The 21,225-nt window shown below is 37.2% G+C and overlaps 2 protein-coding genes and 1 pseudogene across 3 annotated transcripts; all 3 read left to right on the top strand.

Annotated features, from left to right (window-relative positions):
- The first annotated feature begins 56 nt into the window (after positions 1-56).
- On the top strand, positions 57-3,548 carry LOC7485036 (beta-xylosidase/alpha-L-arabinofuranosidase 1). Its single transcript, XM_024604870.2, has 7 exons — positions 57-583; positions 841-1,146; positions 1,241-1,410; positions 1,673-1,773; positions 1,860-2,201; positions 2,324-2,737; positions 2,844-3,548. The coding sequence occupies exons 1-7, from the start codon at positions 113-115 to the stop codon at positions 3,449-3,451; spliced, it is 2,412 nt and encodes an 803-aa protein (XP_024460638.2). The 5' UTR covers positions 57-112; the 3' UTR covers positions 3,452-3,548.
- Positions 3,549-6,581: 3,033 nt separating this feature from the next.
- Positions 6,582-19,965, top strand: LOC7485040 (protein PELPK1). Of its 2 annotated transcripts, none has more exons than XM_002309836.4 (2): positions 6,582-6,754; positions 19,487-19,965. In XM_002309836.4, exons 1-2 carry the CDS (start codon positions 6,658-6,660, stop codon positions 19,780-19,782), a joined length of 393 nt encoding a protein of 130 aa, XP_002309872.2. In that variant the 5' UTR covers positions 6,582-6,657; the 3' UTR covers positions 19,783-19,965. The 2 variants fall into 2 exon arrangements, with proteins under 2 accessions (XP_002309872.2, XP_052310732.1); XM_052454772.1 differs by having other exon boundaries at positions 6,584-6,920; positions 19,653-19,965.
- Positions 11,052-12,014, top strand: LOC18100895 (agamous-like MADS-box protein AGL62; annotated as a pseudogene).
- Positions 19,966-21,225: the final 1,260 nt, after the last annotated feature.

Genomic DNA, 21,225 nt, shown 5'->3' with positions numbered 1-21,225 from the left:
TGTAATCACATCACTTAAATATCTATCTTTTGATGAGTTTGTTGTCATCTTAATTAGATTTCTTTATAAATAACCAAGTCTTTTTCACATGCACTGATCAGTTAAAAGAAAAATGGCGAAAATCCTTTGTTCGTTTATTTTTCTTTGTGCTTGCTTTGTTCTTTCTACTGGTGCTAGAGTTAATCATAGAATCCTATCATCTTCTACTTTGGATCATGATGATGCTACCCCTACTGGCTCAAACTTTACCTTTGTTTGTGACCCCGCCAGATATGCTAGTTTGGGTTTAGATGTCTCAAACTTTGCATTTTGTGACACTTCATTGTCTTATGAAGTTAGGGCAATGGATTTAGTCAATCAAATGACCTTGAATGAAAAAGTTCTGCAACTTGGAAACAAAGCTTATGGGGTGCCTAGGTTAGGGCTTGCTGAATATCAGTGGTGGTCAGAGGCTCTCCATGGAGTGTCAAATGTCGGTCCAGGAACCTTCTTTGATGATTTGATTCCTGGTTCAACAAGTTTCCCTACGGTGATAACCACTGCAGCAGCATTCAACGAGTCACTATGGAAAGCTATTGGGCAGGTAATTAAATATGCTAAGCTTAACTTAATTTTTCCTTTAAACAATCCTATTAATTAAATGGGAAAAAAACTCATCATCCTGTGATTTTTACGTTTACAGTATTACTTTCTTATAGAGAAATTATCATTGTTAGACTCTTTTTGTAGTTCCAATCTCCTTGAAAACGCTTGATTAACCAGTTGCTTAATCCATTTGGTTCTGTTAGTTTTTTTATGTCAGCCTTTTATATTTTTAATCCATTTTGTTATTCTTTGTAGGCCGTTTCAACAGAAGCAAGAGCTATGTATAATCTAGGTCGGGCTGGATTAACTTATTGGAGTCCAAATATTAATGTAGTGAGGGATCCTCGATGGGGAAGAGCCATGGAGACACCAGGAGAAGATCCTTACCTTGTTGGCAGATATGCTGTTAATTATGTGAGAGGCTTACAAGATGTTGAGGGATCAGAGAATTACACGGATCCTAATTCTAGACCCCTCAAAGTATCCTCATGTTGCAAGCACTATGCTGCTTATGATGTTGATAATTGGAAAGGAGTTGAACGTTACACTTTTGATGCTAGAGTTACTATTCTTAACCTTGCAACACTTATTTTAAGGTTTTTTCTCGTACAAAAATATTGCAAGTGAACTTTTTCTCTCCTTTTGTGTTCTGAAGGTGTCAGAACAAGATATGGTGGAGACATTCCTTCGACCTTTTCAAATGTGTGTCAAGGATGGTGATGTTAGCAGTGTTATGTGTTCTTACAATCGTGTTAATGGCATACCTACTTGTGCTGATCCGAAGCTTTTAAATCAAACTATTAGAGGAGATTGGGATCTACACGGGTACAACTTTAAAATCCAATATCATTGTATTTTCTTTTATTTATTTTTTTCTTGTCATTTGAATGTAAATTATATATATATATTCTGCCAATACTGATTATTAAGAATTGCAAGCATCTTGTACCCTTTGATACTAGCTATACATACAAATTAAATAGCCACACTGGTTTCTCTCTTAAGTTCAACCTTTAGCTCTTACCTCAAGTGTTTAAATAAATATTTAATCATTTAATTATATATTTTAATATTATTGATTTGGCAGATACATAGTTTCTGATTGTGATTCCTTACAAGTAATGGTTGAAAATCATAAATGGCTTGGTGATACCAAAGAGGATGCAGTTGCACAAGCTCTTAAAGCAGGCGAGGATAATTAATGTTTGTGGATTATCAGATTTTGAATATAAATGTTTGCACTATCAAATTAATAATAATATTATTATTTTTAGGTTTGGATTTGGATTGTGGAGCTTACTACACGGAGAATGTTGAAGCTGCAGTTAGACAAGGAAAAGTCAGGGAGGCAGACATAGACAAGTCCCTGAATTTCCTTTATGTGGTTCTAATGAGATTAGGGTTTTTTGATGGAATCCCCCAATACAACTCTTTTGGCAAGAATGATGTGTGCTCGAAGGAAAATATTGAGTTAGCAACCGAAGCTGCAAGGGAGGGGGCTGTTCTTCTAAAAAATGAAAATGATAGTCTACCTTTGAGCATTGAAAAAGTTAAAACCTTAGCCGTGATTGGACCTCATTCTAATGCTACCTCAGCTATGATTGGAAACTATGCTGGTAGTTAATTTTAAACAAAAAATTATATTTACATATATATTAATTTTAAAGACAATATAAATTTATAGTTTATTATGCACATTTTTGCTCTAATATAGCTTTGTTCATCTATCTTGTTGTAGGTATTCCATGCCAAATCATTACTCCTATTGAAGGGTTATCAAAATATGCGAAAGTGGATTATCAAATGGGATGCAGTGATATTGCATGCAAGGATGAGAGCTTTATATTCCCAGCAATGGAATCTGCAAAGAAAGCCGATGCCACCATTATTTTAGCTGGCATAGATTTGTCTATCGAGGCTGAAAGTCTTGATAGGGATGACCTTCTCCTTCCAGGCTACCAAACTCAACTTATCAATCAAGTTGCTAGTGTTTCTAATGGTCCGGTTGTTCTTGTACTCATGTCTGCTGGAGGTGTGGATATCTCTTTTGCCAAGAGTAATGGAGATATCAAATCTATTTTGTGGGTTGGATACCCTGGAGAAGAGGGAGGAAATGCTATCGCAGATGTTATTTTTGGCAAATATAATCCAGGTAATTAGTGTTTTTCAGATTAGATTTCTTGAATATTCATGAAAATGATCATGTCTGTGTATCTTTTTTATACAACAAAGAAAGATGATATGATACATGAACGCAGGAGGAAGATTACCACTCACATGGCATGAAGCTGATTACGTGGATATGCTCCCAATGACGTCTATGCCTTTGAGACCAATTGATAGCCTAGGCTACCCAGGTCGTACTTACAAGTTCTTTAATGGATCTACTGTTTATCCATTTGGACATGGACTGAGTTATACTCAATTCACTTATAAGTTGACATCTACGATAAGATCACTCGACATCAAATTGGATAAGTATCAATACTGTCATGATTTGGGATACAAGAATGACTCGTTCAAGCCTTCTTGTCCTGCAATTCGAGTTGATGATTCTCAGTATAATGATCAGTTTGAATTTGAAGTTGAAGTCCTGAACGCAGGCGCTAAAGATGGGAGTGAAGTGGTCATTGTCTATGCAAAGCCACCAGAAGGAATTGACGCCACCTACATCAAGCAAGTTATCGGTTTCAAGAGGGTATTTGTTCCCGCTGGAGGCAGTGAGAAGGTGAAATTTGAGTTCAATGCTAGCAAGAGTTTACAGGTTGTAGACTTCAACGCCTACAGTGTTTTGCCTTCTGGTGGACACACTATTATGCTTGGAGATGATATAATTTCTTTTTCTGTCCAAATAAGATTTTGTTAGGTGTAGGATTTTGCTAGTGATTAGCTACTAGTTTTTCCATTGAATGTTTTGTTTATGGAATTTCCAATTTATCAAATAAATAGTACTAGTTTCTTTATTGTTCGAGATTTTATAGTTTTGAACTATTTTCTTTCCAAAGTTTCCATCACTTAGTTTCTTTGAACTTTTCAACTTGAAAACTCCTCCTTGTGTTGTAAGCCCGACATTACAGGTTAAACTTCTCCTTACTTAGATAATAGTATTTTTTTTTTTCTCAAATAGGATGAAACCATGTTTGATTTTTTGTTTTTCGCTCAAGAAAAAGGACAAATTAGGCTTTGAGCTTGCAAACCCTTCACCCCGGGAAACAAACACAGAGGAAGGGAGAGAGAGAACAGATATAATTGGTCAACAACAATTTCCACGAACATCTGGTCCATCAATGGAAGATGCATAAGAAGTTGAACTAACTCTAACAGTAACAAAGCTCTAAGTGTCCGTCCTGTTTTCTGAACTACACCAACCCCACATTACAGGTTAGATCTCTCCTACTTACCCAACACAACACTAGCCCTGATTTGTCACAACAACAATCTCATAAAATTCTTAATTAGCTTGCATATTTGTCTAGATCATTGTCTTCTAAGCCCTTGAAGTTTAATAATATGGCAGGATTCAACTGTTTTTTCATCTTAACTCTCTTCATTGCTTTGCTAGTTTCAGGAGGCCAAGCAGCTCGTAATCTCCTGCAATTTCCATCTCTACCTTCATTCTTGAATTTATTGTTTGGAAACGCGGGCTAACCCGTGTTTTTAAAAAAATTAATTTTTTTATTATTTAGATGGTTTTTATATATTCATCTTAAAAATAATTTTTTTTTTTAAAAAAATTATTTTAATATATTTCAAAATAAAAATCACTTTAAAAAATAATCGCAACCACAGACCCAAACCTGCAATACCACCATTGCCTTCCATACCAACACTGCCGCAGCCCACATTGCCAACCTTGCCAACAACTCAACCTTCTTTGCCTAAGCGCGCTCTGCCGCCACTGCCAGGCCATATGCCTTCAATCCCCACTATCCCTACTATAATTCCTATCCCCTTCCTCTCCCCACCACCTGGAAACCAAGCCATGTGACTCGTTGTAGAGGTTATGCTGGTTTATCAAGCGTCCTGTGAGAAAATCATTTGTTTGTTTCTGGTTTACTTCATGTATTTTAGCATTGTTGGTTCCTATTTTTATTGTCATTGTATCATATAACGGTTTAGACATTAATTTGATTACTTTGTTCTTAGTTTTCTTTTAATTTTTCATTCCAAAGGCTCGTAGATTTGAACAATAATGAATCATCATGTATATATTTGGCAGCAGAGAATTTCTTGATCTATTTTCTTGTCTCAATTAATTAAGTTAATTTCAAGGTCCATCGAAGATGATAGACAAATTAGATTTGCTGTTAAGGCCTATGTGACAGCTTAATTTTAAGCTTTAACATCATCTCGAACAAAAAATGTTGGTACCAAGAAGGAAAGAAAAAAAGAAAAAACAACAAGAGATTAACAATATAACCGTTAGGGAAGAACAAAATAACTGAATTAGAAGCAAAAAAACACTGAAGCAAAAAAAAACCTGACTATATATAATTAAACTGAAAAAATAAAAATTTTGAAGAAAAAACTCCTTGTCAAATAATCATCTCAATCTAATAGTTTAAGCTGTTAGGTGAGGCTTCAAGATATGATTTGTATTATTTTCTAACACACCCTATCAAGTGAAAGTCATTTGGGTTTGAAACTTACATAAACTCACTTTAACTTATGCTTAATTTTTATCAAATAAATAAGGATGGTGAAATTTAAACACGTAACTACTTGATCATCAAGTCTCTAATATCCATGTCAAAAAATTATTTCAATCCAATAACTTAAGCTGTTAGGTAAAGTTTTAAAATATAATTTATATTATTTTCTAACATTTTTTTTTTATTGTTTGGATCATTTGAACTTATTTGGTTTTAATAAAAATGAAATGAATTGAACTGAACTAATTAATTTGGTCTTTCGTTCAATTTGGTTGGATTTTTTATCCAATTTAAAATGTTTTAACGATGCGCACCCCTCATAAATTCATTACCATAAAACGAAGCTTAACCAAAACACCAGACATAGGAAATTAATTAATATTTAAATAGAAAAAGCTTAATGCAAAGAAAAAAAAAACGTTAGGTGCTGATGAATCGGATAGGCTAAGTCCACAAAAAAAGCTTGGGCATGCCTAGCTACCTAACATTTTTTTTTTTTTTTTATCAGGAGTCGTCTGCTCCATTTTTTTTAATAACCATGCTACAAATTGCCTAGGCGACCTGTCATTTGCTAGACAGTTTTTGATTATTTAATAATTTCCTTTTTCTTTTAAAATTTTTGACAACATTTTCTCTTCTTTCTCAACATTCAATAACTAAAATGTAAAAAAAATAAAATTTGATATTGTAACTTGAATTTCCAAAATAATAGCGACAGAATGATAAAAAAATCTGAAATTTGAGGAATTGAACTGAATTTTCCCATATCAAAATCTAAAAGTGGCTCGTGTATTTTTCCTTGTCAAATCCAGTCCCCGTTCTTAATCTAATTCATCTCGGATATCCCTAAAAACTAAGCAAATGAGAGATAATGCAAATTGAGAGAAATGTAAACGAAAAAGAAGATGATATTGTAACATCAAATCAAATGACAATTTTTTTTTATAAAAAAAATAAAAGTTTGATATGACAAAAAAAGAAAGCAATGTTCAAAATGATAAAATATTAATTTTACAAAATTAAAAGTCAGATCTCAAGCCAGTCTGATAACTATATACAACTAATTAACTTAGCTCAATAGTTTGATTGGTCACCAAATGCAAGTTTGAGTCCTGCTCCATCTAATTTCAGGAAAAATGGAGAGGGAGAAAAATCATAATAGTCTCAATCACAGCAACAAGAAAACGAAGAAATGGTATTGTTTTCAATGGAAGATGGATAAGAAGGTGACCTACCATTAACAAAACTCAAAATGATTGTCCTGCTTTCTATACTAAACCAACCATCTGTCTCAAATCACAGGGAGATCTCTCCTACTGTATCTCCATCTATATAAACCCATTACGAGCCCTGGTTCATCACGAAGAATCTCATACTGTTCTTTGTTTGCTTATTCGTAGGCCTTAAATTTAGCACCAAGATGGCAAGTTTCAACTGTTTCATCTTAGCTCTCCTCATTGCTTTCTCTTTTCCAGGCGGCGAGGCAGCTCGTCATCTTCTGCAATTGCCCCCTTTACCTTCCGTGCCGAATTTGCCTAAACCAACGTTGCCACCAATGCCTTCTATGCCAACACTGCCACAGCCCCCCTTGCCAACTTTGCCCACCACACAACCTTCACTGCCTAAACCCACTCTGCCTCCACTTCCCAGCCTGCCAACAATGCCCAGTCTCCCCAAGGTGACCTTGCCTCCACTTCCAAGCATGCCCTCAAATATTCCCACTATCCCTATCCCAACTACAATTCCCTCTATTCCATTCCTCTCCCCACCACCAGCTGGAAACTAGACCATGTTCTCGTTCATATTCAGTTCGATTATTAAGCTTTCATGTCAGAAGCTCATATATTTTCAGTGCGTTGTTATCGATGGCGTATTCTGAGGAATTGTGTTTGTTAATGGTGGTCTTCATTTTTTTGCACTGTTGTTTCCCTTCTTATTTTTTTTTATCTGTACCTATTTGTTTCCTTGTATTACATATACCTATATCATTGCCGATTTTAAGTAAATAAATTTGCTTTCTTTCATGTTTATGGTGTTGCTCCACAGTTAATTAATCATATTTATTTGGTGGTATATATAAAAGATTCTTGATCTTTTCGATAATGTTAGCCAAATTATTTTAGTTTCAAAAATCTAGTGGCATTACCAAATCCATGGTTAGTCTTCCTTTCATGTTCATCATTCACTTCATGACTCATGAGCCCCTATCAATTATTCGAAAACATATAAAAGGAAAAAAGAAAAATACCAGACCGCTGCAATAGACTGGGAAAACTGTTGATATCTAGCAAGAGATTAATTGAGTACAACGTTAATACTTGATATAGGCCCAGTGTGTTCTACGCTTACAAATTAAACCCGCTCTTCCTCTGCCCAGTGAGTTAATTCAGGAAATCCATGATTCGGTGCTAAGTTGGGCTAGGTTTTGATTTTAACAGGGAAAGGCAGTGTCCACATCAAATCCGATTGATATAATGAGTTAATCCATGATTTAGTTAGTTAATCTGATATATCAATATCATCAAGAAAATAAAAAAAAAATAAAACCGTGATTTGACATAACCCCAAAAAAGGGAGAAAAAGGCAATACAATTGGTTTTTAATTCTTGATTAATACGATAATGCAGGGTACAACTCTTGTACGCAACACGAGGTTGTTGTTCATGGCATTTCGAAAATCACCAAATGACTTGTCCCCTCCTTAGGGTAAGAATTCAAAACATGCGACTATTATAATAATTTAATTTTTTTGTATAAAAAAGAAAAATGCATTGTATATGGAATATGGAATTCACTTCAAAATTGTGCTTCCAGGCCTTGAGCTTGGCCACAGTTACGAATACTCAAGTTGTTCTAGTCTAGCCTTGGCCAGCTTAGTTCGTGACTTGTGACATTCAACTTTGTTCTTTCTTTATTTTTTTAGTTTAACGTGGGTGTTCGGGTCAGCTTGCGCGCACCTCGACTAATCCCACGGGCCCTGAAATTAACGACCATGTAAGCCTCCAGTGGCCATCTATAAGCAACCACAGGGCTCGAACCTGAGACCACAGAGGAAGCAAACTTCTTGATCCCAAGTTCTTACCACTGGGCTACCACCTAGATGGTTAATTCAACTTTGTTCTTGATTCTCTTGCACGAGGTCTTCATTTGCTAAAATGTTGACTCTAGTAAGTAGTCTTGTGTTTTTTTACACTTTCAAGGGTTACAAGTAGTCTCTCTGAACTCCATCGATCTACGCTCTTTTTTATTTACCGACACTGTGGGCAACAAAATCATACAAATATTTACGCTGATTTCTGGTCAACAACCGATGACAGTACCTATCCACCTTGAAAAAGAGGGGCAATGGAAGAATTTAAAGTTTTTGAATCCCAAGTGGGGAAAAAACTGAAGAAAAACATAGCAAGTCAACAACGATCGATAGCATATGATATAGTATTTTCAATGGCATAGATAAGAAGGTGAACTAACAAGAACAAAACTCAAAACCAGTCTCCTGTATTCTCAACTATACCAACCATGCCAGAGATATAGATTTCCCCTCTTCATCTCCATCTATATAAACCCCAAAGAGGAGTCCTGGAATGGCACACAAGATTTCCTACAACTCTATATATCTTGCTAGGCCTTGAATCATTAGCAGCATGGCAAGTCTCAATTGTTTTATCTTGGTTCTCTTCATTGCATTGTCATTTTCGGCTGGCGAAGCAGCTCGTAATCTTCTGCAACTGCCCAATTTGCCTAAACCAACATTGCCACCATTGCCTTCCATACCTACTCTGCCACAGCCCACATTGCCAACCTTGCCAACCACTCAACCTTCCCTGCCTAAGCCCGCTTTGCCTCCACTTCCTAGCCTGCCGGTACTTCCAACAATGCCTGCTGTCCCCACGGTCACCTTGCCTCCACTTCCAAGCATGCCTTCAATCCCAACAATTCCAATCCCTACTGCAATTCCCTCTATTCCGTTCTTCTCCCCACCACCAGCTACAACTAAGCCTTGATTTTCTTCACTTTGTTCCTCGGTGTGAAAGCTTAATTACATGTACCATTAGCATGGCTTTGATTGGATATAGCAAATACAAGAGTAGTTTCATGCCATCGGGTCGCAGAATTCTTCCTTTCTTGTGTCTTTAGAGCATTACAGGGGTGTTTATCATTTGTTTCAGTTCTGTTTATGTTTGTTTATACTGTTTTTGGATGGCAGTTCGTATTTATGCTTGTACTTTGAGATATATGATCATTGTATTATGTTTTTTCGATTTTAGTTTGTCGAAATGAATTTGAATTTCCACCAGCCAGGCACCCCAGAGATTTCTTGCTGTGGATTTCCATTTCATAAACTCTGAAACTTTATGGCAAACAGATCTGGATGAGGATAGTCTCTTGTATAGGAATTAATATCATTCTGAAGCATAATGTGTATGATCTAATTACTATGAATTAACCGATTTAGTACAGGAAAAAATATTAGTCTTTCAAACAAAATTTTATTGCAGTATAGTGAAAAATACACAGCAGGTTCCATTATTTAGACTTTTCTATTTTCATCCCAAAATATCTTGTAAACTCGGTTAGTTGTGAGAATTCAGGTAATAATATGACATTATCAAACGGAGATCTGGCCTAGATAGACAATGTCAATAGTCTAGCAAATGCTATTTTATGGATTAATAAAACAGATTTAGATTCAAAAAAAATCTGAAATAGTCAGAACTAGTTAGCTCCTTAGAACTGCAATAACAAGAGATCCAACCGTTAGATCAAACTCAAAATTTTACTTGTGATTTTACAAGCAATTTTCCCTAAAGCATTATTATGTTACTAAATAGACCGTCAGATATTTCAAAATCATGTTTTGAGCACTGATGCTCCTAATATAGTAGTTTTTATTATTTTTTCTTGTTTTGAATTTTATGTTTTGATTCGGAATTTGTGTTTATCTACTTTATGTTTATGGATTTCTAGTTGTTTTATAGTACAAATAGGGTTTTTTATCTATTGAAAGTTCTTATAAATATTATAAGAAGTCAACCACCCACTATAAATTTTAATTTTGAGAATAAAATTGTGAATTCAAGATTTAGATACACAACTCTCTTCACTCATTAAATATTCTAAGTCTCTTTTTTCTTGTGAATTCATGTTGTTATTTTCCTACGTAGCTTCCGCCTGCATCAAACGAAAATGTATCAAGGCAGCAAACTTAACCAAAAGGATGTTTCATACTATATAATGTAACATTTTTCTTTCCAGTTATATCAGACTTCTGGTTTCGGCCGCACAATTTCAGTTTTGTACTCATACAAGATGAAACAATGTCCAATAGCAGCCAGTTTAGTGTTCAAAAACATAGTACCTCTCACAACTCCTAGAGGATTGTTTATAAATAAGTCCAACTAAGGGTTTGAATTATCCGAGATGCTCCATTTGCTGGCTTACCATTTCACGTGCTCATCACAGGACGCAACAAGAGGCAGGCTGTGAATGGCATATTTCCAATAAATTTCCTCATCGTATATATCTCGCCAGAAAAGAGTCAGAGAATGGGGCAACCAAGAAAGGTTGGTTCTACAAATTGATGGCATCGACTGGATATACCATGTATATTAATTCTACGGGATTCTGAAACCTCCAAAACTAGAAAGCTTTTAAATTCAAGCAAAGCACTGAAGAATATCCACCAAGAAAGCAGTGCATTTTGATATTTTTAATTCTCGGATTCAAATCTAGAAAACTGTATAAATTGTGCCATTTCTTCTCCATCCATTCCATTCAAAAGATAGTTGTCTCTCTTTTCTAAGTCAGCTCACGATGGTTAGAAGTAGTAAGGGTCGCCAAAAGTTGAAGATGGTCGAGATAAATAGTGAAAGCCATCGGGTGGTGACCTTCTCAAAACGTATAGGTCAGGCATTTTAAAAAGGCTTCTGAACTCTCCACTCTCTGTGGTGCTGAAGTCGCCATCATTGTGTTCTCTCCTGGCAAAAAGACCTTCTCATTCGGCCACCCTTCTGTTGAAAAGGTTGCTGAACGTTTTATCTCTGGGAATACTCCCCAAACGTTAGGTGCTTTTCAACTTATTCGAGGCTCATCGCAATGCTAGGGTCTGTGAACTCAACATGCAGCTATCTCAGGTACTAATTGACAAGGATTTTGAAAGTATATGTAGTCTTTTCTGTTTATTTATTTGTTTATGTTTCTGTAAAATTTATTTCCAGAAGATTTCGTGATTGTTCCCTTTTTTGGGTTGAATATTTTAAAGATTTTTATTGGAAATCAGAGTAGCATCGGTCTGCTTTCATCAGAATATAAAAATATTTTCCTACTAAGCAACTGATTCACTTTGTCTTGACCACCTGAAAATGGAGAAGAAAAGAGGTCAAGAGTTGGACAGAAAGGGGAAAGCCAGTCAGAGTCAGAACTGGTGGGAGAATCCTATCGAGGAACTTGACATGGCACAGCTTGAACAATTGAAGGCATCTTTACAGGGTCTCAAGCATGATGTAGCCAGGCAAGCCGAGCAGATTCTGATTCAAAATCTGAATCCTCCTCAGCCTATATATGGACACACAAAACACCAGTACTAAAGAGGTTCTTCCTTTTGATACATGGAGATCTGGATTCAACACAAACATGAACGTGGCTCCTCTGAACACAAACCCGACGATGGCTCCTTACAACACAAACATGTCTGTGGCTCCTCATGGCTATACTTTTGGATATGAAAATGGAAATGGGTTCTTCTGGTCTGCTAATAATTCAGTTGTAAACGAAATTGTTAGCCACAATACCATAGTCGTTTACTTATGGTTCAAATCTAATTATGTATTTGGGTTGGATTAATTAAGTATTGTTTAATTATGAGAGATGCTAATGGAAATGATAAGAAATTACCGTGTTGATTTCTAAAGGATTGTTGTGATCTCCACATTAGATTATACATCCTGGCTTGCATATTGTTAGAATTAATTTTGGATTCTACATTAAAACTATCCTTTTAGTTATCCAATATCTAAATTCTGTATAAACTAATATAAATGTGTCATGAAAGTGTTGTAATTTACCTCTTAGAAGAGTAAAACGATATGAATATGATATGTTTCTACCATGCTTTCTTTGTTAGCTATTTGGAGACAAGCAATGTCCCACCTCCACTATGTGCTTAGTGGGAATACCTAATCTCCACTTAGCACAAGTGGAGGCAAACGGTGGGCATAAATCATGGCATGATTTATGCCCTTCACTCCTAGCTTAATATATATGTATGCTCAGTGAAGAGCTGCAGTGTTGGTGAGTGAAGAACGCAGAGAAGAGTGAAAACACAGAGAGAAAAACGTGAGAGAGAGAGCTTGAGTTGAGTAGAGAAGATTTTCTCCTCCTCCTTGTTTTGTTGTTTGTATTGTTTCTAAGCTTGATTAATACAAACCAGTAGCTCCGTGGAGTAGGCAAGTTGCCGAACCACGTAAATTTGTGTGTGTTTGAGTTCTGGAATATCCCAACAACTGGTATCAGAGCTTGTTCTTGACAAAGAGGGTGTTTGATCCAAACTCAAAAATCAAAGTTCTCCAAACGTGTTTTTGAACATACCATCGTGTAGAGGACAACCGGACAAATCCACTGTTGCAAACCCGGCGAAGAACCGACGTCCTGCATGCCCGCACGCGCCAACACGCGCCGACGCCCAGACTGCCCACGCGCACCAACGCGCCGTACGCGCGCCACGCTCCATCTTCGCCCGGCTTCTGCAAAACGGGTCGGGCTGACCCGCCACGTCAGCACAGCCGTACGGTCCACGTCCGCGTCACCTGCCACGTCACCTGACACGTCATCTCTGAGTTTTGTTCCGATGTGTCGCAGAAGCTGATATTCTGACACGTGGCTACATCACAACCGTTGAGGGGTTTTGATCCAGTACGACGCAGGATCCAATCAGTTGACACGTGGTTAAATCAGGACCACTATTGAGTATTGATCCAGTGTGACTCAGGCCATCATCTGCTGACACGTGGCTTCATCATAACCGTTACTGAGTTTTGATACGGTGTGACGCAGGACCTAATCTGCTGACACGTGGCTTCATCAGAACCGCTATTGAGGTTTTGATCCGGTGCGACGCAGGCGGTACTCTGGTTGACACGCGGCTGCATCTGCACCGTCCGTTAATTCAAAACTTTGATTGCTAAAATCTGAGCCATCCGAAGTCCGATTGGGGTGATCTCAGTGTCATTTCCAAGGTTGTCGGCTGTTCCGGACACATCTGTAAGGTCAGATTTGGGAAATTCGAATCGGAGAAGTAGTAAAAATGGCAGATGAAATAAAAGCAGCTGGAATTGAAAAATTTGACGGGACAGATTTTGGATACTGGAAAATGCAAATTGAGGATTATCTATATGGGAAGAAACTTCATCTTCCCTTGTTGGGGAGTAAACCAGAAAATATGCAAGAAGAAGATTGGCTACTTCTTGATAGACAAGTTCTGGGCATTGTCCGGTTATCCTTATCAAGAAGAGTTGCTCACAATGTTACGAAAGAAAGATCCACTGCAAGATTGATGGAAGCCTTGTCTGGGATGTATGAGAAGCCATCAGCAAATAATAAAGTGCACCTGATGAAAAAGTTGTTTAACTTGAAGATGGTCGAAAACACTTCCGTTACGCAACACCTCAACAACTTCAATACCATCACAAATCAATTATCATCTGTTGAGATTGAGTTTGATGATGAGATTCGTGCACTCATCTTGCTAGCTTCACTTCCAAGCAGTTGGGAAGGCATGAGGACAGCCGTGAGCAATTCAGCTGGAAAATCCAAACTGAAGTATGATGACATTCGAGACTTGATTTTGGCTGAAGAAGTGCGAAGGAAAGACTCGGGTGAAAGTTCAAGCTCAGGATCAGCTCTCAACATCAACACTCGAGGGAGGAGACATGATAGAGGCTTATCCAGAGGCAGATCAAAATCACGATATAGAAGTAAAAGCAAGTTTGGACCCAGAAAGCAGGTTGAATGTTGGAATTGTGGCAAACCCGGTCATTTCATGAGGAATTGCACAAAACTGAAAAAACCTGAAGCTGACTCTGCAAACGCTACCACAAATGAGGTGCAAGACGCTTTGATTCTTGTTGTGCATAGTCCTGTTGATGATTGGGTTCTTGATTCTGGTGCTTCATTTCACTGTACACCACACCATGAAATGATGCAAAACTATATTGCTGGAGATCACGGTGTAGTCTATCTGGCCGATGGACAACCATTGGATATTGTGGGTTTAGGAGATGTACAAATCAAGACAATGAATGGATCTATATGGAACTTGCAAAATGTAAGGCATGTTCCTGATCTAAAGAAGAAGCTGATCTCGGTCGGACAACTTGATGATAGTGGTCATTCAATCCTTTTTTCTGGAGGTATGTGGAAGGTATCAAAGGGAGCAATGGTTTTGGCTCGTGGAAAGAAAACCGGCACCCTGTATATGACCACAAGATTTGCAGACATTATTGCCTCTACTGAAGCAGAAAATCAAGCACATCTATGGCACTGTAGACTCGGCCATATGAGTCAAAAGGGAATGAAGATACTTCAGTCGAAGGGAAAGCTGGCAGAATTAAAAAATGTCGATCTAGACATTTGTGAAAGCTGTGTTCTTGGAAAACAGAAAAAGCTCAGTTTCTTGAAGGTTGGCAGGACTTTAAGACCAAGAAAGCTAGAGCTGGTACACACAGATTTATGGGGACCGTCTCCAGTAGCATCTCTTGGAGGTTCTCGGTATTACGTGACTTTCATTGATGATTTCAGCAGGAAGGTATGGGTTTACTTTCTGAAAAATAAATCTGATGTGTTTGAAACATTCAAGAAATGGAAGGCTATGGTTGAGACTGAATCAGGTCTAAAGTTGAAATGCTTAAGATCTGATAATGGAGGAGAATACATTGATGGAGGTTTCAAGGAGTATTGTGCTGTCAATGGTATCAGAATGGAAAAGACCGTTCCAGGCACACCGCAACAGAATGGCGTTGCTGAACGGATGAACAGGACCATCAATGAACGAGCTAGAAGCATGAGGTTGCATTCAGGGTTACCTCAAACATTCTGGGCCGACGCAGTTCATACCGCAGTTTACTTGATCAACCGTGGACCATCAGTTCCTTTGGAGTTCAGACTGCCCGAGGAAGTATGGAGAGGAAAAGAGGTACAACTCTCTCATTTAAAGGTCTTTGGGTGTGTTTCCTATGTTCATATAGATTCTGATGCTCGCAACAAGTTGGATGCCAAATCCAAGAAATGTTTCTTCATCGGCTATGGAGATGAAGAATTTGGCTTTCGGTTCTGGGATGATCAGAATAGAAAGATTATCAGAAGCAGGAACGTGATCTTCAATGAGAAAGTTCTGTACAAAGACAGATCAAGTGCAGAAACAGATAAGGCTGATTCAGATACAAGGCCACAAGGATCTGAATTCATAAGATTAGAAGGCCTTCCCGATGTTACTGAGCAGAACAACAATCAAGAGTCTTTACAAGAAGACTCAAGCATATCTGTACCCGCTACTACACAAGAAGATGCGGAGCAAATTGAACCAGTTGTTCGCAGGTCTTCGAGGACGATAAAGCCCCCGCAACGGTTCACACTTTTACTGAATTACATTTTGTTGACAGATGGTGGTGAACCGCTAACTTATGAAGAATCCTTACAAGATGGAAACTCAAGCAAGTGGGAGTTAGCCATGAAGGATGAGATGAGTTCGTTGCTGAAGAACAAGACTTGGGAGCTAACCACACTGCCTGAAGGAAAGAAGGCTTTACAAAACAAGTGGGTTTACAGAGTGAAGACTGAGCATGACGGAAGTAAACGGTTCAAGGCAAGACTTGTTGTCAAAGGGTTTCAACAAAAGAAAGGCATTGACTACTCTGAGATATTTTCTCCAGTTGTGAAGCTCACAACAATCAGAGTTGTTCTGGGGATAGTAGCTGCAGAAAATTTACATCTTGAACAGTTAGATGTAAAAACAGCATTCCTTCATGGTGACTTGGAGGAAGATATTTACATGCAACAGCCAGAAGGGTTTGCAATGCAAGGAAAGGAGAATCAAGTCTGCAAGCTACAGAAAAGCCTATACGGTTTGAAGCAAGCTCCAAGACAATGGTACAAGAAGTTTGACAACTTCATGTGCAGTTCCGGGTATACAAGATGCCAAGCTGATCATTGTTGCTATGTCAAACATTTTGACAACTCCTACATCATTCTACTATTATATGTAGATGATATGTTGATTGCAGGATCCAGCATTGAGGAGATTGATAAGCTGAAACAGCAGTTGTCAAAACAGTTTGAAATGAAGGATCTGGGAGCTGCTAAACAAATACTTGGCATGAGAATCTTCAGAGATAAAGACAAAGGCGTACTAAAGCTTTCACAAACAGAGTATGTCAAGAAGGTTCTCAGCAGGTTTAGTATGGATAATACTAAACCAGTAAGTACACCACTGGGGAATCATTTCAAGCTCAGCAAAGATCAGTCACCAAAAACTGAGCTAGAATGTGGATACATGGATAAGATTCCATACGCCTCAGCTATCGGCTCTTTGATGTATGCTATGGTCTGTACCAGACCAGACATTGCCCATGCAGTGGGAGTTGTAAGCCGATATATGAGCAATCCTGGAAAGCAGCATTGGGAGGCGGTCAAATGGATCATGAGGTACTTAAAAGGTTCCTCGAAAACTTGTCTCAGTTTCACAGCTGGTGGTTTGAAACTTGAAGGTTTTGTAGACGCTGATCTAGCAGGAGATGTTGATAGCAGAAAGAGCACTACAGGATATGTGTATACTCTAGGAGGTACTGCTGTTTCCTGGAGTTCTACCTTGCAAAAGATTGTCGCTCTTTCAACAACAGAAGCTGAATATGTTGCAGTCTCAGAATCTGCAAAAGAGATAGTATGGTTACAGAGTTTCCTGAAGGAATTGGGCAAGTTGAATGGAAAAGGTACTTTGTATAGCGACAGTCAGAGTGCAATCTTCCTTGCCAAGAATCCAGCATTTCACTCCAGGACGAAGCATATTCAGATCAAATATCACTTCATCCGACAATTGCTAGACGATGAACAACTGATGCTAGAAAAGGTCTGTGGAAGCAAGAATCCAGCTGACATGTTAACCAAAGGAGTTACACTTGATAAACTGAAGTTGTGTAAAACTTCAGTTGGTCTTCAAGGATAAATGATGATTTCATTGTTTGTCTCCAAGTGGGAGATTGTTAGCTATTTGGAGACAAGCAATGTCCCACCTCCACTATGTGCTTAGTGGGAATACCTAATCTCCACTTAGCACAAGTGGAGGCAAACGGTGGGCATAAATCATGGCATGATTTATGCCCTTCACTCCTAGCTTAATATATATGTATGCTCAGTGAAGAGCTGCAGTGTTGGTGAGTGAAGAACGCAGAGAAGAGTGAAAACACAGAGAGAAAAACGTGAGAGAGAGAGCTTGAGTTGAGTAGAGAAGATTTTCTCCTCCTCCTTGTTTTGTTGTTTGTATTGTTTCTAAGCTTGATTAATACAAACCAGTAGCTCCGTGGAGTAGGCAAGTTGCCGAACCACGTAAATTTGTGTGTGTTTGAGTTCTGGAATATCCCAACATTCTTTCCTACCTTTCTCACCTAATTTTTTTCTAACATGATATCAGTTCAATGCAATAGAGCGTTTGTGGTATTAGAGTAAGTGTGTTTAATAAGGGAGAAATCCCAAGATGAGTAGACGACTAAGATATTCAAAGAAAAAAAAATGGAGATACAAGATGATAAAACCCAACAAAAAAAATTAGAATAAAAAAAATAAATAGGATACGTTTTCACTATGCTCTCCTTCCTACCTTCTCCCCATATATATATATATATATATGTGTGTGTGTGTGTGTGTGTGTGTGTGTGTGTGTGTGTTCATCCATTTATATTTCATAAACAAGGAAATGATCCCTTTCAGAAGTTTCAAGGTTTCGTGTAAAGAAATAAATGGCTTGGTGATTTTCAATGAATGATTGTACTTTATTTCCAAATTTTATTGCTACACTACTCCTCTCTAGGTCTTTCTAACACTGCTAATCTCTTAATAACAAAAAATCATAATTATTTGGTAGTAGAAAATTAACCCATTGATATATTTGATAGTCTGAATAAAATTATTTCAGTTGATCATTAACAGAAAACTGATAATTATCTTCATAAAATTAAGGTGATATGGTATGATTGCTGTTGATTTTTTTGGGATGTGGATTGTAATATGAAGTTTGTACTATTTCATGTAACACGCCACACAAAATTATAGGCTATAACTCAAACTCGGTTCTGGAAATAACCATAAAGTATAGTTTCAGTTGCAGCAGAAAGTTATAGCTATTACTGCATAATATTTCTGCACAATCTGCAGATCGTTATTTCTGCAGAATCTGAGACATGGCTATACATTATGTGCTCATAAATACCACGTTTCTTGCTCATGGTTAGAGACCTTAAACCCATTAAAAATTAAACAAACAACACAGGTTAGAGACAAACAATCCCCTTGTCTACTTTTACTGTCCTCAACTTGGACTTTTTAGGAATGTTCAAGTTGTTCTGGCCTTAACCAGTTTAGTTAGTTACTCTTACCACAAAGAAGACAGAACTGATTTTGTGTGTGATTATGCTGTAGCAGAAAGATTAGATTGGCTAAAACAACGAGTCTAATGTTTTTTTTTTCTTTTAAGAAAAGAACAGTTTCAGGGGTTAGCTGTTCCTTCGAACTAAAAACTAGATTACCAAACAAATACTCATGGTTTGCTTGGCCAACAATACAAGTTGGAATCCTGCACTAGCCAGCATAAGTGCAAAATGGGAAGCAAAAAACATCCTCGTAGTCACAACAACTATAACAACAAGAAAGAAAAAAAGACATGGCAATGTTTTCAATGGAAGATGGGTAAGAAGGTGACCTACCATTAACAAAACTCAAAATGAATGTCCTTCTTTCTATACTAAACCAGCCATCTGTCACAGATCACAGGGAGATCTCTCCTACAATATCTCCATCTATATAAACCCATTACGAGCCCTGGTTCATCACGAACAATCTCATACTGTTCTTTGTTTGCTTATTCGTAGGCCTTAAATTTAGCACCAAGATGGCAAGTTTCAACTGTTTCGTCTTAGCTCTCCTCATTGCTTTCTCTTTTCCAGGCGGCGAGGCAGCTCGTAATCTTCTGCAATTGCCCCCTTTACCTGCCGTGCCGAATTTGCCTAAACCAACATTGCCACCAATGCCTTCTATACCAACACTGGCACAGCCCCCCTTGCCAACTTTGCCCACCACACAACCTTCACTGCCTAAACCCACTCTGCCTCCACTTCCCAGCCTCCCAACAACGCCTAGTCTCCCCAAGGTGACCTTGCCTCCACTTCCAAGCATGCCCTCAAATATTCCCACTATCCCTATCCCAACTACAGTTCCCACTATCCCTATCCCAACTACAATCCCCTCTATTCCATTCCTCTCCCCACCACCAGCTGGAAACTAGTTTCATTTTGAGTTTGATTATCGAGTTAATCGTCATGTCGAAGATATCTTTTGAGTGCTTGGTTCTTATACTTGTCTATGGAGTAGTGTGAAGAATTGTGTTGTTTGTTTACTTTCATTTGAGCATTGTGGATTCCATTTGTCTCCTTGTATCATATATATGAACTTTCACATTTAATTACTACATTCTTCTCTTTCTTTTCTTAATTATTTCCATGATCAACCAAAGCAAAGGGATTATGAGATTCTACTATAAGGTTCAAGAAAATTAATGGAAATATTTTAGCACTGGATGAACCTGATGATATTACCAGATACATCATATATAAGAAGTGAAATCATATGGACAGTCTTCCACAGGCTCATAAGCCGATCCTTTTCGGGTTCATGTCTGTTTATGATCCATCCAGCGTAGCCATAAGACTGATAATGTTATTCCAAAAAATAAAAATCAGAACGCCATTAGACAGGGAAATACAAAAGATTTGAGACCACTGCAGATGTGTGTTCAAGTTTTCTTGACCGTTTTATGCTTGCCATGTTGAGATCGATTTTGTGGTTCTTTACAAGCATTTCGGCATTATTTCAAAATTCCCTTGTTCTTTGGACAGTTCTAATTATCCTACCTGGCCCCACTGGAAGAAGAAAACGACACGGGTCATTGGGTTTTCGGGTTAACCTTCGGGTCACAATCAAATTTTTTTATCAAAATAACTTCATTTTATTTTTAGTGTTGATCCGATTAAATTTGTTAAGATTAATTAGATTAGTAGTCAATTTTAAATAAACTTAATTTAATAGGTTAATATTTTTCTGACTCAAATTAGAATTTATTCCAAAAATTCTGAATCGTGAGTTTATGGGTCAACTCGCCAGCAATAACAATTGTCACGTAAACTAAAAGAAGTATCTAATAAATTAGAATGTTGAGCCTTGGATAATTAGAATATGGGCCTATCATATTAAATAAAAACTTTTCAAGTAGTACACGGCGATGGGCCGGTGAATTTTATAATATTTTTTTGGTTATCTTTTATATATTTAATTTTTAAAGAGATTTTTTTTTATCTTGTATAGATAAACTTTATATTTTAAATAAAAAATATTTATTTTTATATAATATTTTTAACATGTGTAGTTTTGCATAATATTTTTTCCCTTTTATTTTATTCAATCAAATTTAATATATGTCTATTTCTATTATTGTTTAATTGAATAAATTATTTTTTAATAAACAGATTTAGCAAACACAATCGGGTAAATGTTTTATCTTGCGAGATTAAAATATCTTGATCTACACATATCTCTTGATTTTTTCAATTTTATTTTTAGTTATCGTTTATGCATTTAAAAAAAAACAATTAACACACACAACTCTCGATTTATTTGATTACATATATGCATAAACTTTTTTTTTTTTCACTTAGAACTTTTTTAACTATAA

Source organism: Populus trichocarpa, chromosome 7 (genome assembly GCF_000002775.5).
Source record: "Populus trichocarpa isolate Nisqually-1 chromosome 7, P.trichocarpa_v4.1, whole genome shotgun sequence".
NCBI lineage: Eukaryota > Viridiplantae > Streptophyta > Magnoliopsida > Malpighiales > Salicaceae > Populus > Populus trichocarpa.
Note: the sequence above shows the minus strand (reverse complement) of the source record. Positions and strands in the feature narration are given on the sequence as shown.

Excerpts from the sequence above, each read along its gene's own strand:
- LOC7485036 (XM_024604870.2), top strand. The coding sequence starts at position 113 with ATGGCGAAAATCCTTTGTTCGTTTATTTTTCTTTGTGCTTGCTTTGTT. Across the intron at positions 1,411-1,672 it reads GGAGATTGGGATCTACACGG|ATACATAGTTTCTGATTGTG; the intron begins GTACAACTTTAA and ends TTGATTTGGCAG. Across the intron at positions 2,202-2,323 it reads TATGATTGGAAACTATGCTG|GTATTCCATGCCAAATCATT; the intron begins GTAGTTAATTTT and ends ATCTTGTTGTAG.
- LOC7485040 (XM_002309836.4), top strand. The coding sequence starts at position 6,658 with ATGGCAAGTTTCAACTGTTTCATCTTAGCTCTCCTCATTGCTTTCTCT. Across the intron at positions 6,755-19,486 it reads TCTGCAATTGCCCCCTTTAC|CTGCCGTGCCGAATTTGCCT; the intron begins CTTCCGTGCCGA and ends TGCCCCCTTTAC.